We start from the raw sequence: 17,727 nt of genomic DNA, 5'->3' as shown, positions 1-17,727 counted from the left end.
TAATTAAACATTTTGGAAGCAAGTTCAAAACATGCAAAAGTAAAACACAATATTTTAATAACACAAGTTTGATAGCCAAGAAAAGCTCCTTATTAGGTCATTAAGAAATAAATATCAAAATTGTTACAATTCATATTGTTATATGTTTAAAAAACCAATTTAAACAACTAAACTATTACATTAGATCACTACCTAATCAAATGCCAATGGTCCTTGAATGACCATCATGTTTCCCTCTTGATAGTGGCTTCGTGAATGGATCAACAAGATTCTCCTCAGATGGTACCTTATTTATGATGATGTCTTCGTCGTCCACTGTAGGTCTAACATAATGGTACTTTCTAAGTATTTTCCTAGAATTACCATGGTCCTTGGGTTCCTTAGTCAAAGTCACTGCACCCTCTTTATCATAAAAGATCTCCAGAGGCTCTTTGTTGTTTGGTATAACTCAAAGATCGCCGTAAAGTTCTTCAACCATGTAGCCATTTTTGTAGCTTCTCTAGCTACAATATAATTGTAACACCCTATTTCATATCGTTTTCATTTCGGGGTGGTGGTCGAACATTGCGGTATTAGCAGGCTTAAGATCCTTGAAGAAGTTAGTTTTAGGCTAAACTGGAGGTGGATGATGTGTATTGGATAACCCGGGTATTCGGTTTGTGTTTTGGAATTAAAGGGTAGTTCGGTAATTTTTCAACTCGAGCTCCTATGAGAAAATGGATGGTTGTTCAGGATATCGTATGTAACACCCAGTTTATTAAATAAATAAATAAACAAACAAATTAATGAACGAATAGTAGCCCTAAAATCAATAATTATATAACAAGGGTCGGTCCCGAGGAGTTAACCGTAATAGTTTTAGAAGTTGGGGGTTAAAAGTGTAAGTTGTGGGATTTATTTTGTAAAGATTTTTAGAAGACAGGGGGTTTTGGTATCATTTGGACCTAATATGAAAGTATTTATGGAAGCAGGGGCTAAAGAGTAAATTTTGGACCTAAGTTGAAAAGTATTTGTAAAGGGAGTGGCTGCTTGGTAAAATTCAAACTTAATATGTAAATGATTTCAGGAGGCAGGGTTTAAATGGTTAGTTATGGACTTCTTTTCGGAAATTTTTAGGAGGGGGGGGGACCATTCATGTCATTATGGGGTAATGTTTCTTATGACCGGGTATTTAAACAATGCAAACCCTAACCCTAGAGACCATGTTACAGCCGCCACCTCCATCCCTATGCCTCCCACCACCGCCTGCAACCCTCCTTCTTCAACTTCCGGCGCCAAAGCCACCACCACTAACCTATTGTCGTTGTTATCTCCGGTCCAATGTCACCGCAGGTTGCCACCAGTGAAGCCTAGAATGCTGAAGACCGACGTCGAGGCAAGTATGCTGCCACTCTCAGCCAACGACGTTGCTGCCAGAGTATGCTGTCAGCCTCCCAGGGATGTTGCTACTCCAATCACCGACAAGGACACGAGCAGGCGCCTCCTTATCCTGCCGTTGCTGCTGTCGTCGTGGCTTGTTGTCGTTGTCGCCACCCTCTTCGCCTCTTCTTCTATCCCGCCGTCAGCCACGACATGCCGCTGCTATCTTCGACCGATAGCGATGTTGCTGCTGTTTTCGTTGAAGACGAGTTGTCATCGGTTTATGGGTTTTCTACTCGCATGTGTAAGATGTTGTTGGGCAGAGAATCAAGTAAAAAACACCGCCACTACCGTGAGGTAGTGGCTGCCATCATAAAACCGTCGTTGTCGCCGCCGTGAGCCACCATGTGGGTGGCTGAGGTGTATTCTGCAAATATGAAGTGTATGTGTGTGTGTGTTTTGTGTGGCTAGAAAACCAAGAAAGCCACCACCACCACCGTGAGGTGGTGGTTGCCGTCATGTACCACCGTCGGCCACCACAAGGGTAGTTGTGTGTGTATGTGTGTTTACCTTATTGTGTGTGTGCTATTTTGGGTTAAACCTTTGTAAAATTGTAATTGGTGTCGGAATAATAATAATAAAACTCATAACCACCACCGTGAGGTGGCCGCCACCGCCTCTTACTGTCGTGTTGGGTGGTGGTGTGCTTTGTTGTGTTTAGATTTCGTTTGGATGCTTGGACAAAAATGGACTAGACCCATAACCACCACCGTGAGCTACCGTTGGCCATTAGTACCTAAGGTGGTAGTGGGTGGTGCCTGACTTATGAAACCCTAATGGGTTAATGAAACCCTAATGGACTTAAGGACTTAGCTATTGGGCCTAATTGGATTGTGATGGGTTGGAAACCCTAATTAGAGTTTAGAAAACCCTAATTTTGGATATATGGGCTTTGGACTGTCAGCACCCGCATTTTTAGATGACTGGATTGGAATTATATATTAAGCCTGGCCACATTATATGATTGTCCCAATAGATTGATGGACATATTCTTTAATGGGTGAAGTAAGAAACACTTAACCCTAATCGTCATTTTATGTGAAAATCCTAATCTTGCTTAGGCCTTAAGTTGGTCCTTTCTATTGGGTTTTGGTGATTGGGCTATTAATTGGCCATCCAAGAATAATCATATGGACTAAGAATATATGGATGGGCCTTAGGGTAAGGTCCATGTGAGGGTTTGGGTCCAATTTGGAAAATTAGGCCATATATGGATCATAACTGAGTCTTGAGGATTATAAAAGGTTGGACCATTGGAATACCAAGTGGTTGGACTAGACTAAATGGTTGGGCCTTAAGATAAGCCCATGTAGAGGTTTGGTTCCAATTTGGAAAATTGGGCCATATGTTGGGCTTTGGTCCATAGTTTGACTTTTAGGTTATTGGATTAGGCCTTGGACTGAATAAAGCTAATTTAGGGGTAAAGTAGTCTGTTTACCCTAAGCATGGACTTATGGTTACGTATTGGAACGCAATTATTAATTGGGTGTCGTTTTGATGTTGACAGTTCGGGAACCAGCAACTAGAGTTTTATCTGCGAGACTTCAGCAGTGTGAGGTGAGTCTCCTCACCATATCAATGGGTCAAAGGCACTAAGTCCGACCCATTTTGTAATATGTGGTACACTAGTTGATGTAGTGATATGTGGTATTCCAGTTGGTTATATGTTATATGCTATGCTATTTGTTTATGTGATATTTGCATGAAAGACCATGTGGGGAGCCCATGACACTTAAATGTAAGGCCATGTGGGGGAGCCCATGGATATTCAGGTAAATACCATGGGGGAGCCCATGACACTTGGATGTCAGACCATATGGGGGAGCTATCTGTAAAGAAAGGAAAAGCAAGACTTCCGAGATTGGTAATATGATGAATAATGGATTCAGTGTTTTAAATTTCACCTCATAATAGACACCATTTCTTTAAAATTTACTGGATACGTTTTGTTTCATAGACTCATTTAGGATTATCAATTGCTAGGCACAATGCTCTTATAATGAAGCTAGAGTTGATATTGAGGTTGCTAGATAATGATAAATTGAGTCCTGAGCAAGTCGACAACGTTAAGGACTTCATTAATGACTATGTGGAACGAAATCAGGTTACAATTTGTTTTTCCTTTTCACATTCTCTCAATAGTTCCTTTGAGGTTCTTGGTTCTTTGTCACCTTCTCAAAAATTTAAGATCAAGGAATTTTCAATTTTGTGATTTGGAAAAAGCATCTAAAACTACCACAAATCATGTTTACAACAGGAGGATTTTGATGAGTTTGATGATGTTGATATGCTATACACCACCTTATCTTTGGACAAAGTAGAAGTGCTCGAAGATCTAGTTACCATTAGGCTACCTAACCTCGTTAAGGTACATAATATTTGTTGTTGACAACGAATTAATATTTCATTTCATCATTTGGGAATTTTTTGTCCTCATATCAGTTACAATACAATTATCTTGTCATAACATCGGAGGAGTTGTCAACCGTTATTCCCTCCTTTTATCATTAAAAGAGGCTAAAATGTTTGTGTCTTGCATTGAATATATAAGACAAGGTAGAAAGCCTTAGACTATTTAGGGACATATTTACACAAAGCTACCTTGAGAAATACAAAGATAATGTTGGCTACCCTATAAAATACAATAATATAATAACAGACTAATACACCCATTCAGTCGGAACATAAGGATTTCTATGTTGAGACTGGACTTGCAATCTTCAAATAGAATCCACGGTAGGCCTTTTGTAAATATATCAACAATTTGAAATCTATAAGGTTCATGAAAAATGTGAACTTTACCTCGAGCCACTTTTTCCCGGACAAAATGAATATCTATCTCGATGTGCTAGTTCTTTGATGTTGCATCGGATTAGTAGAAAGATATATTACGCTAATGCTGTCACAAATCCCAGGACAAAAACTGAAGTTGTGGTGTGTGCGATGCCATCATCCTGAGCTCTTCCCTTTACTTGCGGACGTACCTTAAACCAAAACTGAAACTGTAAGCATGAAGCTTAGTGAGCTCCCCCAAACTACCACATACCATACAATAACATATAAACACATATTGGGCCTTGCCCACTGCATCGGACCGAAGTCTGGAACTAACCATGGCCTTGCCCTCTGCATCGAACCGAAATACGGAACTGACAGGAACCTTGTCCCCTACATCGGATCGAATCTCGGAACTAACTGCATCGGATCGAAATCCGGAACAGACTGGGACCTTGTCCCTTGCATCGGACCGAAGTCCGGAAACTGATTGAGCATGACATAGCATAGCATAAACATATCAACTAGCATAAGCACATATACTGCATACTGCATCGGACCGAAGTCCGAAACACATAACACAAAACATGCTTGAATCACAAAGACATCAAGCAATCTAACTACTGCATCGGACCAAAGTTCGGAAACTAACTGCTAACTAGACAAGTTGGCATTGTGGCCATAGACCCATTCCTACTGGAAGGAAAACTCACCTCGTGATACTGACTGTTGAACTCCTGAATGAGAAATCCCTAACTGCTGCTCCGGCTGCTTCCCAGCTATCATGGGAAATAAAATACTAAATCAGAATAGGGATTCTCCTATGGGTAAAATGACCATTTTACCCCTGCTATGGCATGGGTCACAACATGGTCCAAAACCCTCAATTCCTTCTAAGTCCATCCATGGCCCCACTATAGGCCTACTAATGGCCCAATTTGCTATATTGGGCCCATAACCCCTTTTTTGGCCCTTACTCAAGCCAATACTAAATCCTTGGTCCTTAGCAACTAAATTCTAATGGGAAATTAAGGCCCAAGGAACCTTAGCAACTGGCAGCGTACGTGAGGCGTACACCAAGGTATGCTGAGCGTACTGGCTGTTAACTTGTACGCGCGTAGAGCTCTGTTAAGCCAAAATCTCATTAAGTGCTTAATAATCCGATCCAGAAGCTACAAATCCAGATCCTAAGCTTATTCCATGTCATAAGCCATAAGTTTGCTTACTTGATGGCTTACAAGTCTCATAAAGGCTCAAAGTTCCATAAATAACATTCTACTTCCATGTAGCAAACTAGATCTCATGCATGGTTCCATATATGCCACAAAGATTGAAACTTTATTGCTAGGAAGATGTTTTTGAGCCTTAAGGATGGCAACCCAAGCTCCAAATCCGACTTACAAGATCAAGACTCAACCTTTGGACCTAAAAAGGTCCAAACTTCCATAACCTAGATTTAGAATGAAAGAGGAAGAAAGTTTAGAACTTTATACCTTCCTTTGATGACCAAGAGGGTGCTAAGTCCAAAGCTCTGAGCTCAAGCTTCTTCTCCAACTTCTTCCCTTCCTTCTTCACTACTTCCTTTCCTTGAAACACTCACAAAAGCTTCTTCACACACAAAGAGAGGATAAGAACGAATTAGGGTTTTCTCGAGAGTAAGGAGGCTGATGGGGAAACAAGGAAGGAGGATATAATGGGGTTTATATAGCCTTAAACCCCTTAAATTAGGGTTTTTCCTCTGGCCGCGTACGTTGGGCGTATCATATGGTACGCTGCGCGTACGCTTCTCCTCCCCACGCTTCATTTAATCATTACGCCCAGCGTACAACGGGTTACGCCCCGCGTACGGCTTATGGGCAGGCTATGACTCAGCCCAAAACAAAAAAAGGCCCACTCCAATATACAATTCTATTATAGCCCAAAATAAAACTTAAGAATTTAAATAAATTTATACTTCGGAAGACGATCGTTACAAATCTCCCCCACTTGAATCAGACTTCGTCCTCGAAGTCCGCTGCTATTGAATCTGAAAACAATTCCGGATAATGCTCCTGCATCTCCTCCTCTGATTCCCACGTCCACTCTGAACCCTTCCGGTGCTGCCACTGCACCTTCACTAGCTGAACTACCTTGTTCCTCAAGGTCTTTGTCTTCCGGTCCAAAATCACGACCGGTATCTCATTATAATTTAGGCTGCTATCAACCTGAATATCCTCTAAGGATACAACCGCTGACTCGTCCACTAAAAATTTCTGTAACTGAGAAACATGGAAGGTGTTGTGGATCTGACTGAGCTCTGCCGGAAGATCCAACCGATAAGCGACCCGACCCACACGGGCCAAAACCCTAAAAGTACCGATGAACCTGGGGCCTAGCTTGCCCCTATTCCGAAACCTGATGACACCCTTCCAGGGGTGATACCTTTAGGAGGACCATGTCGCCTACCTGAAACTCCAAGTCTGATCGCCTCCTGTCGGCGTAACTCTTCTGCCGACTCTGCGCAGTCTGCAGTCTATTGCGAACTTGCTGAATCAAATCTATCATCTTAAGCACCACTTTGGTGCTCCCAATGACACATTGACTGACCTCGCCCCAACAAATCGGGGTCCTTCACATCCTCCCATAAAGCATCTCGAAGGCAGGGCGGTCGATACTCGCATGATAACTGTTGTTATACGAAAATTCCGCTAACGGAAGATACGTATCCCAACTGCCACCGGAATCTAGGACACATGCCCGGAGCATGTCCTCAAGAGTCTGAATCGTCCTCTCGCTCTGCCCATCCTTCTGAGGGTGGAAAGCGGTGCTGAATTGGAGACGAGTACCCATCTCATCATGAAACCGCTTCCAGAATCTGGAAGTAAAACGGACACCTCAGTCTGACACCACTGAAACAGGCACTCCATGCCGTGCCACAACCTCTCGCACATAAATATTGGCTAGCTTCTCAGCTGATATGCTCTCCTGGATCGGTATAAAATGAGCACTCTTCGTCAACCGATCCACTATAACCCAAATAGAATCCACTCCACATGCAGTCTTGGGGAGCTTAGCGATAAAATCCATAGTGATATCCTCCCATTTCCACACTGGAATGTCTAACGGCTGCATCTTGCCGTGAGGCCTCTGGTGCTCCACCTTAACCTTCTTGCAGGTTAGGGACCTCTCCACATACCAGGCGACATCCCGCTTCGTGCAGGGCCACCAATAGTCGGGTCGAAGATCTCTATACATCTTCGTTGCCCCTGGGTGGATGGAAAATCGAGACTTATGAGCCTCGTCCATCAACACCTGCCGTACTTCGCCCCAGTACGGTACCCAAACTCAACCATGAAGGGTCAACAATCCTCGACTATCATAGTCGAAGGAAGCTACTCGGCCCACAATCCTCTCACACTTCTTCCTCACCTCCTTGAGTCCCTCGACCTGGGCCTCTCTGATCTGCTCCAATAATGGAGTAATTACTATCATCCTCAAACATATGTCCCCGATCGAGGCCGTTGTCATCTTACAGCTCAGGGTGTCGGCCACTACGTTGGCCTTCCCTGGGTGATAAAGGATCTCACAATCATAATCCTTCAACACATCTAACCATCGCCTCTGCCTCATGTTCAGATTCGGCTGATCCATGAGGTACCTTAAGCTCTTGTGATCCATGTAAATGGTACAACGGACCCCATAAAGGTAATGTCTCCAAATCTTGAGGGCAAACACCACTGTCCCCAGCTCTAAATCATGCGTAGGATAGTTAGCCTCATGAGGCTTCAACTGTCTCGAGGCATAAGCTATCACACGACCTCGCTGCATCAACACTGCTCCCATACCTGTGATCGAAGCATCACAATAGACTAAAAAAATCCTCTACCCCCTCTGGCAGGGTAAGGATCGGTGCCTCGCACAATCTCTGCCTGAGGGCCTCAAATGCTGCCTGCTGCTCAAGCCCCCAGCGAAACACCACTGACTTCTTAGTCAGTCGGGTGAGCGGTACTGCTATCTTGGAGAAATCCTGGATGAATCTCCTGTAGTACCCTGCTAAACCTAGGAAGCTCTGAATCTCAGATGGAGATCTCGGGACCTCCCATTGCATCACGACCTCTATCTTGGCCGGATCTACCAAAATACCCTTCTGGTTGACGAGGTGTCCAAGGAACTGCACTTCGCGCAACCAGAACTTGCACTTGGAGAACTTTTCGAAAAGTCTCTCCCTCCTCAAAATCTCTAGCACCTCTCTCAGGTGCTCCTCGTGCTGCTCCTGAGTCTTGGAATAAACCAAGATGTCATCAATGAATACTATCACCGACCAATCCAACAACAGCCTACATACGCGGTTCATGAGATCCATGAACGCAGCTGGATCGTTGGTGAGCCCAAACGACATCACCACGAACTCATAATGACCATACCGGGTCCAGAAAGAAGTCTTCTGCACATCCTCATCTCTGACTCACATCTAATGATACCCGGAGCGTAAATCAATCTTGGAAAACCAAGACGCTCCCTGCAGCTGATCAAACAAATCATCTATCCTCGGGAGTGGGTAACGGTTCTTCACCGTTACCTTATTCAACTCCCGATAATCAATACACATATGGTGCGGCCCGTCCTTCTTCTTCACGAACAAAATCGGTGCTCCCCAGGGAAAACTGCTCGGCTTGATAAAACCCTTGTCGAACAGCTCATGCAGTTGCGTAGACAACTCCTGCATCTCTGGGGGAGCCAACCGATACAATGCCTTAGCAATCGGAGCCGCACCAGGGATCAGGTCAATCCCGAACTCGACCTGTCTCTCGGGAGGTATTCCAGGAAAATCCTCTGGAAATAAATCCGGGTAGTCTCGCACTACCAGAACATCATTAACTATTGTCTTGCCCTTCTCCTGGGCGTCTAAAACATAGGCAATATAACCGGCGCAACCCTGCTGGAAATAGCGTCTCGCTCTCGCTGCTGAACACAGAACTGGTCCGCGCTGTGGCCTCGCTCTCGCTGCTGAATAACTGTCGCAGGAGTAGTGCAATCCCTGCTGATATGCCCAAACTTGCCGCACTTGTAGCAGCCTGACGATCCCATCCTGCACGCCCCCTCGTGCGGCCTGCCGCACCTCCTGCAGCGGCTCGGTCCCGACTGGCCTTTCGGCCTCCCATCTGATCCCTTGGGCTTCTTCCCCGAAGCCCCTGCTGCCTGACCGTCCTCAAGTTTCCGTTTCCGGATGTGCTCCAAATCTATCTCTCTCTCCCTCGCCCTGGCAATCATGGAGTCCAGGGTGGGGCAAGCCGAAAAGCTAACATGCTCCCGGATGTCAGCTCGTAGCATATCATGGTAATGAGTCCTCCTCATGTCCTCGTCACCGGCATACTGGGGCACCAATAAAGCCCTCTCCCGAAACTTGGCGGTGATCTCCGCCACAGTCTCTGTCGTCTGCCTCATGTCTAGAAACTCGCTGGCCAGCTGCTGAAGCTCGACCGCCGGTGCAAACTCTGCTCTGAACCTAGTCACAAAGTCCGACCAGGTCATTGCCTCGATAGCCGAGGCTCCCAACGAGTCACCCACTGACTCCCACCAATCCCGGGCTCGGTCCCGTAAACACCCTGCTACGTACCTCACCTTCGACCCCTCGGGGCAGAAGCTAGTCAACTGGGCGGACTCGATATCCGCAATCCACCGCCTGGCGACAATGGGGTCCTTCACCCCATGGAAATCCGGCGCACCACTGCCCCTGAAGTCCTTGAAGGACAGTGTGCGAGATCCTGACTGGCTAGGGGCTAAATCGCTCCTGAATGCCCGTAGGCGATCCTCCATCAACTCTATGATCCCTTCCTTGATCGACCCAAAGAGGATGGGGGTCGACTCAAGGATGCCCCTGGTAATCTCCGACGTGATGAACTCACGTAGCCTCTCGTCAATCGGCTCGGTGCCTGATCCCGAACCTGACCCCTCTCCTGATCCGCCATCTGTCGGTCTCGGTCGAAGTACCACCATTATGCAATTCGTCATAATAATCATTAGTGATACTGCTACTTTCTGAGGGATCTCAACTACTTACAGGTTCCTTGGTCTCGTCTTGGCCTTCCTCGGCTCGGGTATGGATCCTCTGCTTTCAGTAGTACGGGCCCATACTACCTTCCACATCTATCCGTACCTTCTCTGAGGAATTCCTCGACTCCACCAGATCCCCTTTACTACTGCTACTCTCTGTTATTCTCATCCTAGGCTTGCCCTAGGGAAAACTCAAGTTCAACACGACTGGTCCTCAGCTGCTGTGGGTCTCCTCATAGTGCTAGTTAGCCACCACCTAAACACCATCACATGGGACGAGGATTAGATAATCCTTCAAGTAAAAGATCCGTCCCTACAACGGTTGGACTCAAACAAGAGCTGCACAATAGGGCCAGTTCCAATACTTTGGGATTATTCAACCCTGATTACATGTGGTGTGATGTGTTTACCTAGTGGCTAACTCCCATTACTCAGAACCCCACCAAGCACGAAGCAAGCAACATTCGGATAAGGGGAAACAGACTCAAGCCAAAACTATTCTTATAACAAGAAACGACACTTTAACATAGGATGCTAAGCTCATACTATCAGGCATAACCTAAACAGGCTATCCTACTGCTGTCTACTCAATTCTAGCATGCAATATTCATAAAGCTGTAACACATAAGTAGGCACATAAGGCATCACTCCTAGATCCTTAGCCATATTCTAGCATGCAGTGCTACATAAGCTGATAAACACAACATAAACTTGTATGGGTACTATGGGGAATACTTACTTGAGCTCGGCCAGTCGCGCACGTCACACACTTCGCTCTTTCTTATGACTCTTTTCCGGGTTTTTAAAGAACAATTTCTTTTGGAAAATCTTTCAATCCCTCGATTTGAGTTCAGACACTCTCGAAGGCGTGTCCGAATCCCTCAAACCAGGGCTCTGATACCAACTTGTAACGACCCAATTTTCATGTCCAAAAATTTCATTTTAAAATATTACTTTTAGAAAACATTAATAAATAAAAGCATTGTTTGATCACGCCATAACACATCGCAAACCATGTTTTAATATTCAAACCATACAATCCATCAAATATCAGAGTACAATCCCAGTGAATCTCGTAAATGCGGAAACCGAAGAGTGTGTGTGTGACATGCTGCTACCGTGCCGGCTCCTTTCCCCTAGCTGAGGAGGTACCTGAAACCAAAACTGAAACCGTAAGCACAAAGCTTAGTGAGCTCCCCAACGTACCACATACCATGCAAACACATAACATAAATACTGCCAGGCTATTCTGGGGTGCCTGACTACCCAGTACAGCCATTCTGGGGTGCCGACCTACCCATACGGCCATTCTGGGGTGCCGTCCTACCCGTGTCAAGCCATTCTGGGGTGCTGACTACCCATGTCAAGCCATTCTGGGGTGCTGACTACCCATCGGTCCTAACAACCGATCCTCGGGGACTGGTCCCCTCCCGCTACCTCTATCGCATAACATAACAGGCCAACATGCAAACATATCATCACATACTGTCAGACGTATCTGGGGTGTCTGACTACCCTTCGGTCCTAACAACCAAACTCTACTACTATCACATACAACATATCATGCTAGCATATAACATATCAGGTAGTAGCAAACCTAGATGATATCACAAAGACAATCATCTATCATACATCTCCTACTGGTGGGCCGGCATTGTGGCCTTAGACCCACTGCTACTGGAAGGTAACTCACCTCAAAGTAGCTGCTGAACTGATCGGGAGCTAACTGACTGCTGCTGCTCCGGGAGTCCTCCGGCTGCAATTCCCACAATATACTTAATCATACACTGCTAACTGTCCTTTGGGTAAAAAGACCATTTTACCCCTGGTCTAGCCCTAAGTCAAATCGAACTCAACTTTCAGTTGACCCGACTCGCCGAGTGGATCTCCACTCGCCGAGTCCCTAGCAAACTATTGACCTGGGTCCCTGATCCTACTCGTCGAGTTGGGCTATAACTCGACGAGTTCATCTTCTAAACTGTCATTCAACTCCTTCATCCTACTCGCCAAGTTATATGAACAACTCGTCGAGTTCATCTTCACCCGAAGAACACATATGCTAAGACTCGCCGAGTTGTATGAACAACTCGCCGAGTCTGTTCTTGATCTATGAAGATTGCCTTGGACTTGCCGAGTCAGGGCATTGACTCGCCGAGTCCTAACATGGGTGAGTTCAGCTCCCAACTCACCGAGTCACCCCCTGTGACTCACGGCTCAACTCGATACATCATGAAGGGACCAATTCGGTGACTCGCGACCAGACTCGCCGAGTCACCTATACGACTCGCCGAGTCGTCGCCATGCATCCACCAAATACACCGATTTACTCGATTTCAGTCCATGCCATTCATAGATCTGGACTTCTAGGACACAAATCACACGTAAAGTTTCCAACTTTACGTGTGGATACTCACTAATATGGATTTTAGGGTTCAAAATGCCTCAAAAGGGTAGATCTAGGATGAACAAGCCACATGGGGCCATAAAGCTAACAGATCTGAGCTCCTGGAGCTCAATCTTGCCTAGATCTAAAGGCCAATCCACTTATTACGAAACATTAAGCACAAACAAGCTTGAGGAATTGCTCAAGAGTGCCTTAAATGAAATCTTAAGCATAGAAACAGGGGAAAAACGAGATATACCTCAATGATACAGCTGAAAAACACAATGATGCTTGGATGGCTCTCCTTTCTCTTGATCTCCTTCCCCTTCTTGCCTCAAAACCTTCAAGAATGCACACAAGAGCCTCAAATACACAAGAACAAGCTTAGGACGAGGGTTGGGAGCTCTGGGGGGTGAATGGGGGCTGGCAAGGGGCAGATATGGGGTTTAAATAGGGTGCAAACCCCTGAAACTTAGGGTTTCATCCAACAGCGGTGACTCGCCGAGTCCAGGATATGGACTCGCCGAGTCGCCAACTTAAACGTGTTCTGCGTCTCGTCCCTACTCGGCGAGTCGGACCTAGTGACTCGCCGAGTCCAAGGCTAAAATTAGGCAATACTCAAATAAAATTCACATACCGGAAACCAGGTGCTACACCCGCGCTTCATTTAATCATTACGCCCAATGTACAACGGGTTACGCCCCGCGTACGACTTATGGGCAGGCTATAACTCGACCCAAAACAAAGAAAAGGTCCACTCCAATATACAATTTTATTATAGCCCAAAATAAAACTTTAGAATTTAAATAAATTTATACGTCGGAAGACGATCGTTACACATTGACCACGGGAAGAAAGAACCGGGGAGGTCTAAACATCACTATGTATAATATCAAAAATAGAAACAATATGAGAACTTGAAGAATAAAATGGAAGTTTAATGTGTTCTCCCATAATGCAAGGTTCACAAACAGAAGTACTTTTAACACAAAGGAAAAGACAAATGTTTATTGAAAGAAGATAGAATGTCACAGGTCTTAAGTGATAGCCGCAAAGGTGGATGGAGATGTGAGTTGAGAAGGTTGTGATAGCATGAACGGGTAAAGGTCCCCAAAACTTTTGCATCGAAGAAGAAGCATCGGTGTCTATAAATCCTTCACATGAAAACCATGTAGATCAAATGCAATTGATATTTTATTGTTTTTTGTGAGCCGCTATACATAAGTAACTTTTTAATAAGAGTAGGAACATGAAGGACTTGTTTTAGAAATAAATGAGGAAAATGGCAGGGTAGGGTGTGGATACTGGTTCCTTAGATTGGAAGATATGCACCATTACCTATAATGGTATTATGAGAATGACCCTTAGTGGCTAAGATGAGAGATTACTTGTATTGTTTGTCATGTGAAAGGTGACGGCGTGACGCCAATGTCTAAATACCAATTCTAGTCCGGTGGGTGAAGGCTCATGGTATGAAAACCTTGATTCAGATCAGTAGGAGTATAAGGTGCTGTTTTTTTTTCTAAAAAATCACTTTTGACCACTTATTGTTGCACCGTGCAGCACATGCGCAATACTTGACCATTTGTAGCTGTTTGTTTTTCAGAAGACTTCTAACTTAAAAACTGTTGTGCGCGTGTTGTGTGGTGTAGCACTAGACCATCTGCTTCAAACCTCTTCACACCTTACTTTAACTTATTGCAGCAGTCTGCAGATGTTAAAAAACAAACAACCTTTTTATTACATGCTGCAGCCGTTTGGTCCACCTCTTATACTATAGAGGGTTGTAGAGGTGGTCTTCATACTTCATACACTTTCGCTTCGAAAAAACAAACAACACCTAAGTAGTTTTTGATGTGGCATATGCTTGTGGCACATAGAAGTATAAGTTGTTTTTGATGTGGTATAAGCTTATGGCACAAGTGGTTTGGATGCGAGCAGTATGGGTGCATTCGACGGTGCATATATAGGTGATTGTGTCTGAGTAGTAGTAGGGTAAGGGCAAGGAGGGGTATGTGGAGGTGGCTACTAGAATTACCCATAAGGAGCAACCCACAGTCGTGGTGAGGGAGAGAATGAGTGTTGTCCATTCCATGGTGAATGTGGTTGTTGCGAGCCACGACCATTGTTATATTGTCCACCGCCTCGTTTTTCTCGATCGTTGCCTCTATTTCCTAGACTGCAGCCATGCCTACGATTTGTTTGAAAATCAGATGAGTGGTAAGAGGGCCTAGGGGATTGAGTGTGAGCAGTGAGTACGGAGGAGTTCGCAACAACCACTTTGGTTGCATTATTTTTCTGGAAGAGGCTTTGTTTGTTGTATCATTGTAACAATGCCTTCATATGCTTTTGTGAGACCTGTAATCAATTGTAAAACAAGGTGTTGGTTTGAAACAGGTGAACCAACATTAGATAATTGATTAGATAGCATCTTCAAGGCTTGGCAGTAGGCCGAGCAATTTGGAAAATTGGAAAGCTTTGTTGTAACAGTTTGTGTTCAAGGTAGAGAGCACATTCATTTTGATTGTCTTGAAAAATGCTTTCAAGAGATTTCTATGCATGGGCAGCCGAAGAATTTGGTTTGAGAATGGTGTGAAGGAGATCGTTTGGAATAGTGCTGTGTAAATCCACTGTAGAACTATGGCATCAAGACGTTGTCACAGTTCTATCGATGGGTTTGGGAGCATCTTTTCCGCCGGCTGCAGTAGGTTCAACAGGAGTAGGAGAGTTGGTCATGGGTTGAAGGAGATCGAGAACTTGGAAGGCACAATATTATATTTTAAATAATTTTGCCCAATAAGTATACTAGCCACTCTCCATCTCTAGGGTAAGGGGTATGAAGTTTCTGATTTTAGTGATCACTAGAGGTGGATGAAGTTTTATTGCCATTGGAGAAAAGAAGGAGAGAATCACCGGTCAAGAAGAGAGGGAAGGGAAAGATGGCGGGAGAGAGAGAGAGAGAGAGAGAGAGAGAGAGAGAGAGAGAAATGTTTCGTGTCTTGCATTGAATCGTATCCAAACATATATAGGGGGTGTTTGGGAGTGCTTTTGAACTAGAAAGTGCTTTTAGATAAAAGTGCTTATTTGCTTATAATGGTGGTAAAAGGAGTTTTTTTTAAAAGTGTTTGGATAAGCTTTTATAGTGAAAAAACCAATAAGTCAATAAGTTAAAAAGCGTTTGGCTTAAAAAGTGCTTTTTGAAGTTATTTTGGTTGAAAAGCCATAAACAGTTTCAAAAAGCCAGGTTTTACATGCTTATTAAAAAGTGCTTATTGAAGCTTTTGGAAAAACTATTTTGAAAAGTGCTTTTGAGTTTGCCAAATACTTTTTTTTGACTTATTAGCTTTTTTAAAAAGCCAATAAACAAATAAGTATTTTTCAAACGCAATCCCAAACACCCCCATAATACGAGGTGGAAAAGCCCTAGAATATTTAGGATCATATTTACACAAAGCTACATTGACAAATACAAAGTTAATTCCCGCTACCCTATAAAATACAATAATATAATAACAAACTAATAGTCATCATATTTTGTTAAATAACAATGTATTGTAATGTTTGTATCAATTTAGGCAATGTGCTGATAATTTGACATTAGTTCCAATTTGTGAACGCTATCCTTTTCAAGTAAAGGATTCTTACTTGATAATCATTCACACTATACATCCATTATGCAGGAAGACCTTGTTGATACAAGTTTAAATCCTATTGAAGACCCCATTATACTTCGAGATTTGTCGCAATTGAAGATTCCTCTACGAAATTTAGTTATGGAAACCAACAACTTCAATGAAGAATATATCGTCGTGAAGGGTGGATTTGGGATGGTGTATAAAGCCAAAAATGAACATGGCAGAATTGCAGTAAAGAAGTTGGATCTGAGGTCTTATCAAGGAGGCCATGAATTCATGATGGAGATTGTATTGCTTTCGGCTTATACACATAACAACCTTGTATCTCTTGTTGGATTTTGCGACGAAGGTGGCGAGAAAATCCTTGTTTATAAGTATGAAAGTAATGGGAGTCTTGACCAACATTTACATAAGAAAGATCTAACCTGGATCCAACATCTTCGAATTTGCTTAGATGTTGCCCAAGGGTTAAAGTACCTCCATGATGATATTAGAAACGAACATAGGATTATCCATTGTGACATGAAGAGTGCAAACATCCTATTGGATGAGAATTTCAGAGCTAAGATTTCGGATTTTGGGTTGTCCAAAATAGCTCTTGCAAATGTGACATGTACGGTTCTTATCTCTAAAGTTTGTGGCACACCGGGATATGTTGATCCAGAGTACTATAAACATGGCATTCTCACACTAAAATCCGATGTTTACTCTTTTGGAGTAGTGATGTTTGAAGTCTTGTGTGGAAAGCTAGTGGGTGTTTCAAAGCATCTTGATGAGCCTTTTTCAGCGGAATTACCCCAAAATCATTATGAAAAAGGAACATTAGATGAGATCACTGATTCCGATCAATGCTTGAAGTGTCCCGGAAAAGAACGCCCAAGAATGAATGTGGTCGTTAAAGAACTAGAGAAAGCTTTGGTTTACCAACAACTAATTGTTTCCCTGGAATAAGGTAAGGTTTATTACCTTTTGTCTTTCCTAACGCTTATTTATTGTCAACATCAAATCAAATTTTGTATCTATCATTTTTCACATCAGAATACAAAATTATGTAATCTTTATTTCTGTTGACTTGTTTTTTATAGGCATCAATTAAGTGAACATTGGATTGAAAATGGCCCAAGATCGGATGGTATGTGTTTGTAGAGGGCCGGTAGGCAATCATATGGGGGAAACTAGTTTTGCTCTCTGTTTTCACCTGTGTGCTCATGTTGAGTGGGGTATAGTCCGCTGCCACACCACATGCCTTCATATTTTGGCTTGCTAATTAATGCTATTGCATGGGTGGAAAATGAAGACAAATGATAGGATACAGCCACGTGGTTATCTCGGTCTTTTTGCAATGCTTGCCCAGACAGCCATGAACATCTTATGTTGGACATGTCATGTGGATATTTGTCCACCCCAAGGGGAAGATGGAGGCCAAGATTGGTATGATGTGGGATCTACGAAGAACTTGGACTTACATTTTTGGTCCCTGTA

General features: G+C 43.8%; 1 protein-coding gene across 1 annotated transcript; it reads left to right on the top strand.

Moving 5' to 3' along the window:
* Positions 1 to 3,235: 3,235 nt before the first annotated feature.
* On the top strand, positions 3,236 to 17,196 carry LOC145009668 (putative serine/threonine-protein kinase PBL28). The gene is made up of 4 exons (XM_078968311.1): positions 3,236 to 3,283; positions 3,377 to 3,523; positions 3,677 to 3,787; positions 16,291 to 17,196. The coding sequence occupies exons 1-4, from the start codon at positions 3,236 to 3,238 to the stop codon at positions 17,194 to 17,196; spliced, it is 1,212 nt and encodes a 403-aa protein (XP_078824437.1).
* Positions 17,197 to 17,727: the final 531 nt, after the last annotated feature.

This window comes from Lactuca saligna, chromosome 8 (assembly GCF_052625555.1).
Source record: "Lactuca saligna cultivar CGN05327 chromosome 8, ASM5262555v1, whole genome shotgun sequence".
NCBI lineage: Eukaryota > Viridiplantae > Streptophyta > Magnoliopsida > Asterales > Asteraceae > Lactuca > Lactuca saligna.
The sequence above is the reverse complement of the archived record's forward strand: the minus strand, read 5'-3'. Positions and strand labels throughout refer to the sequence as shown.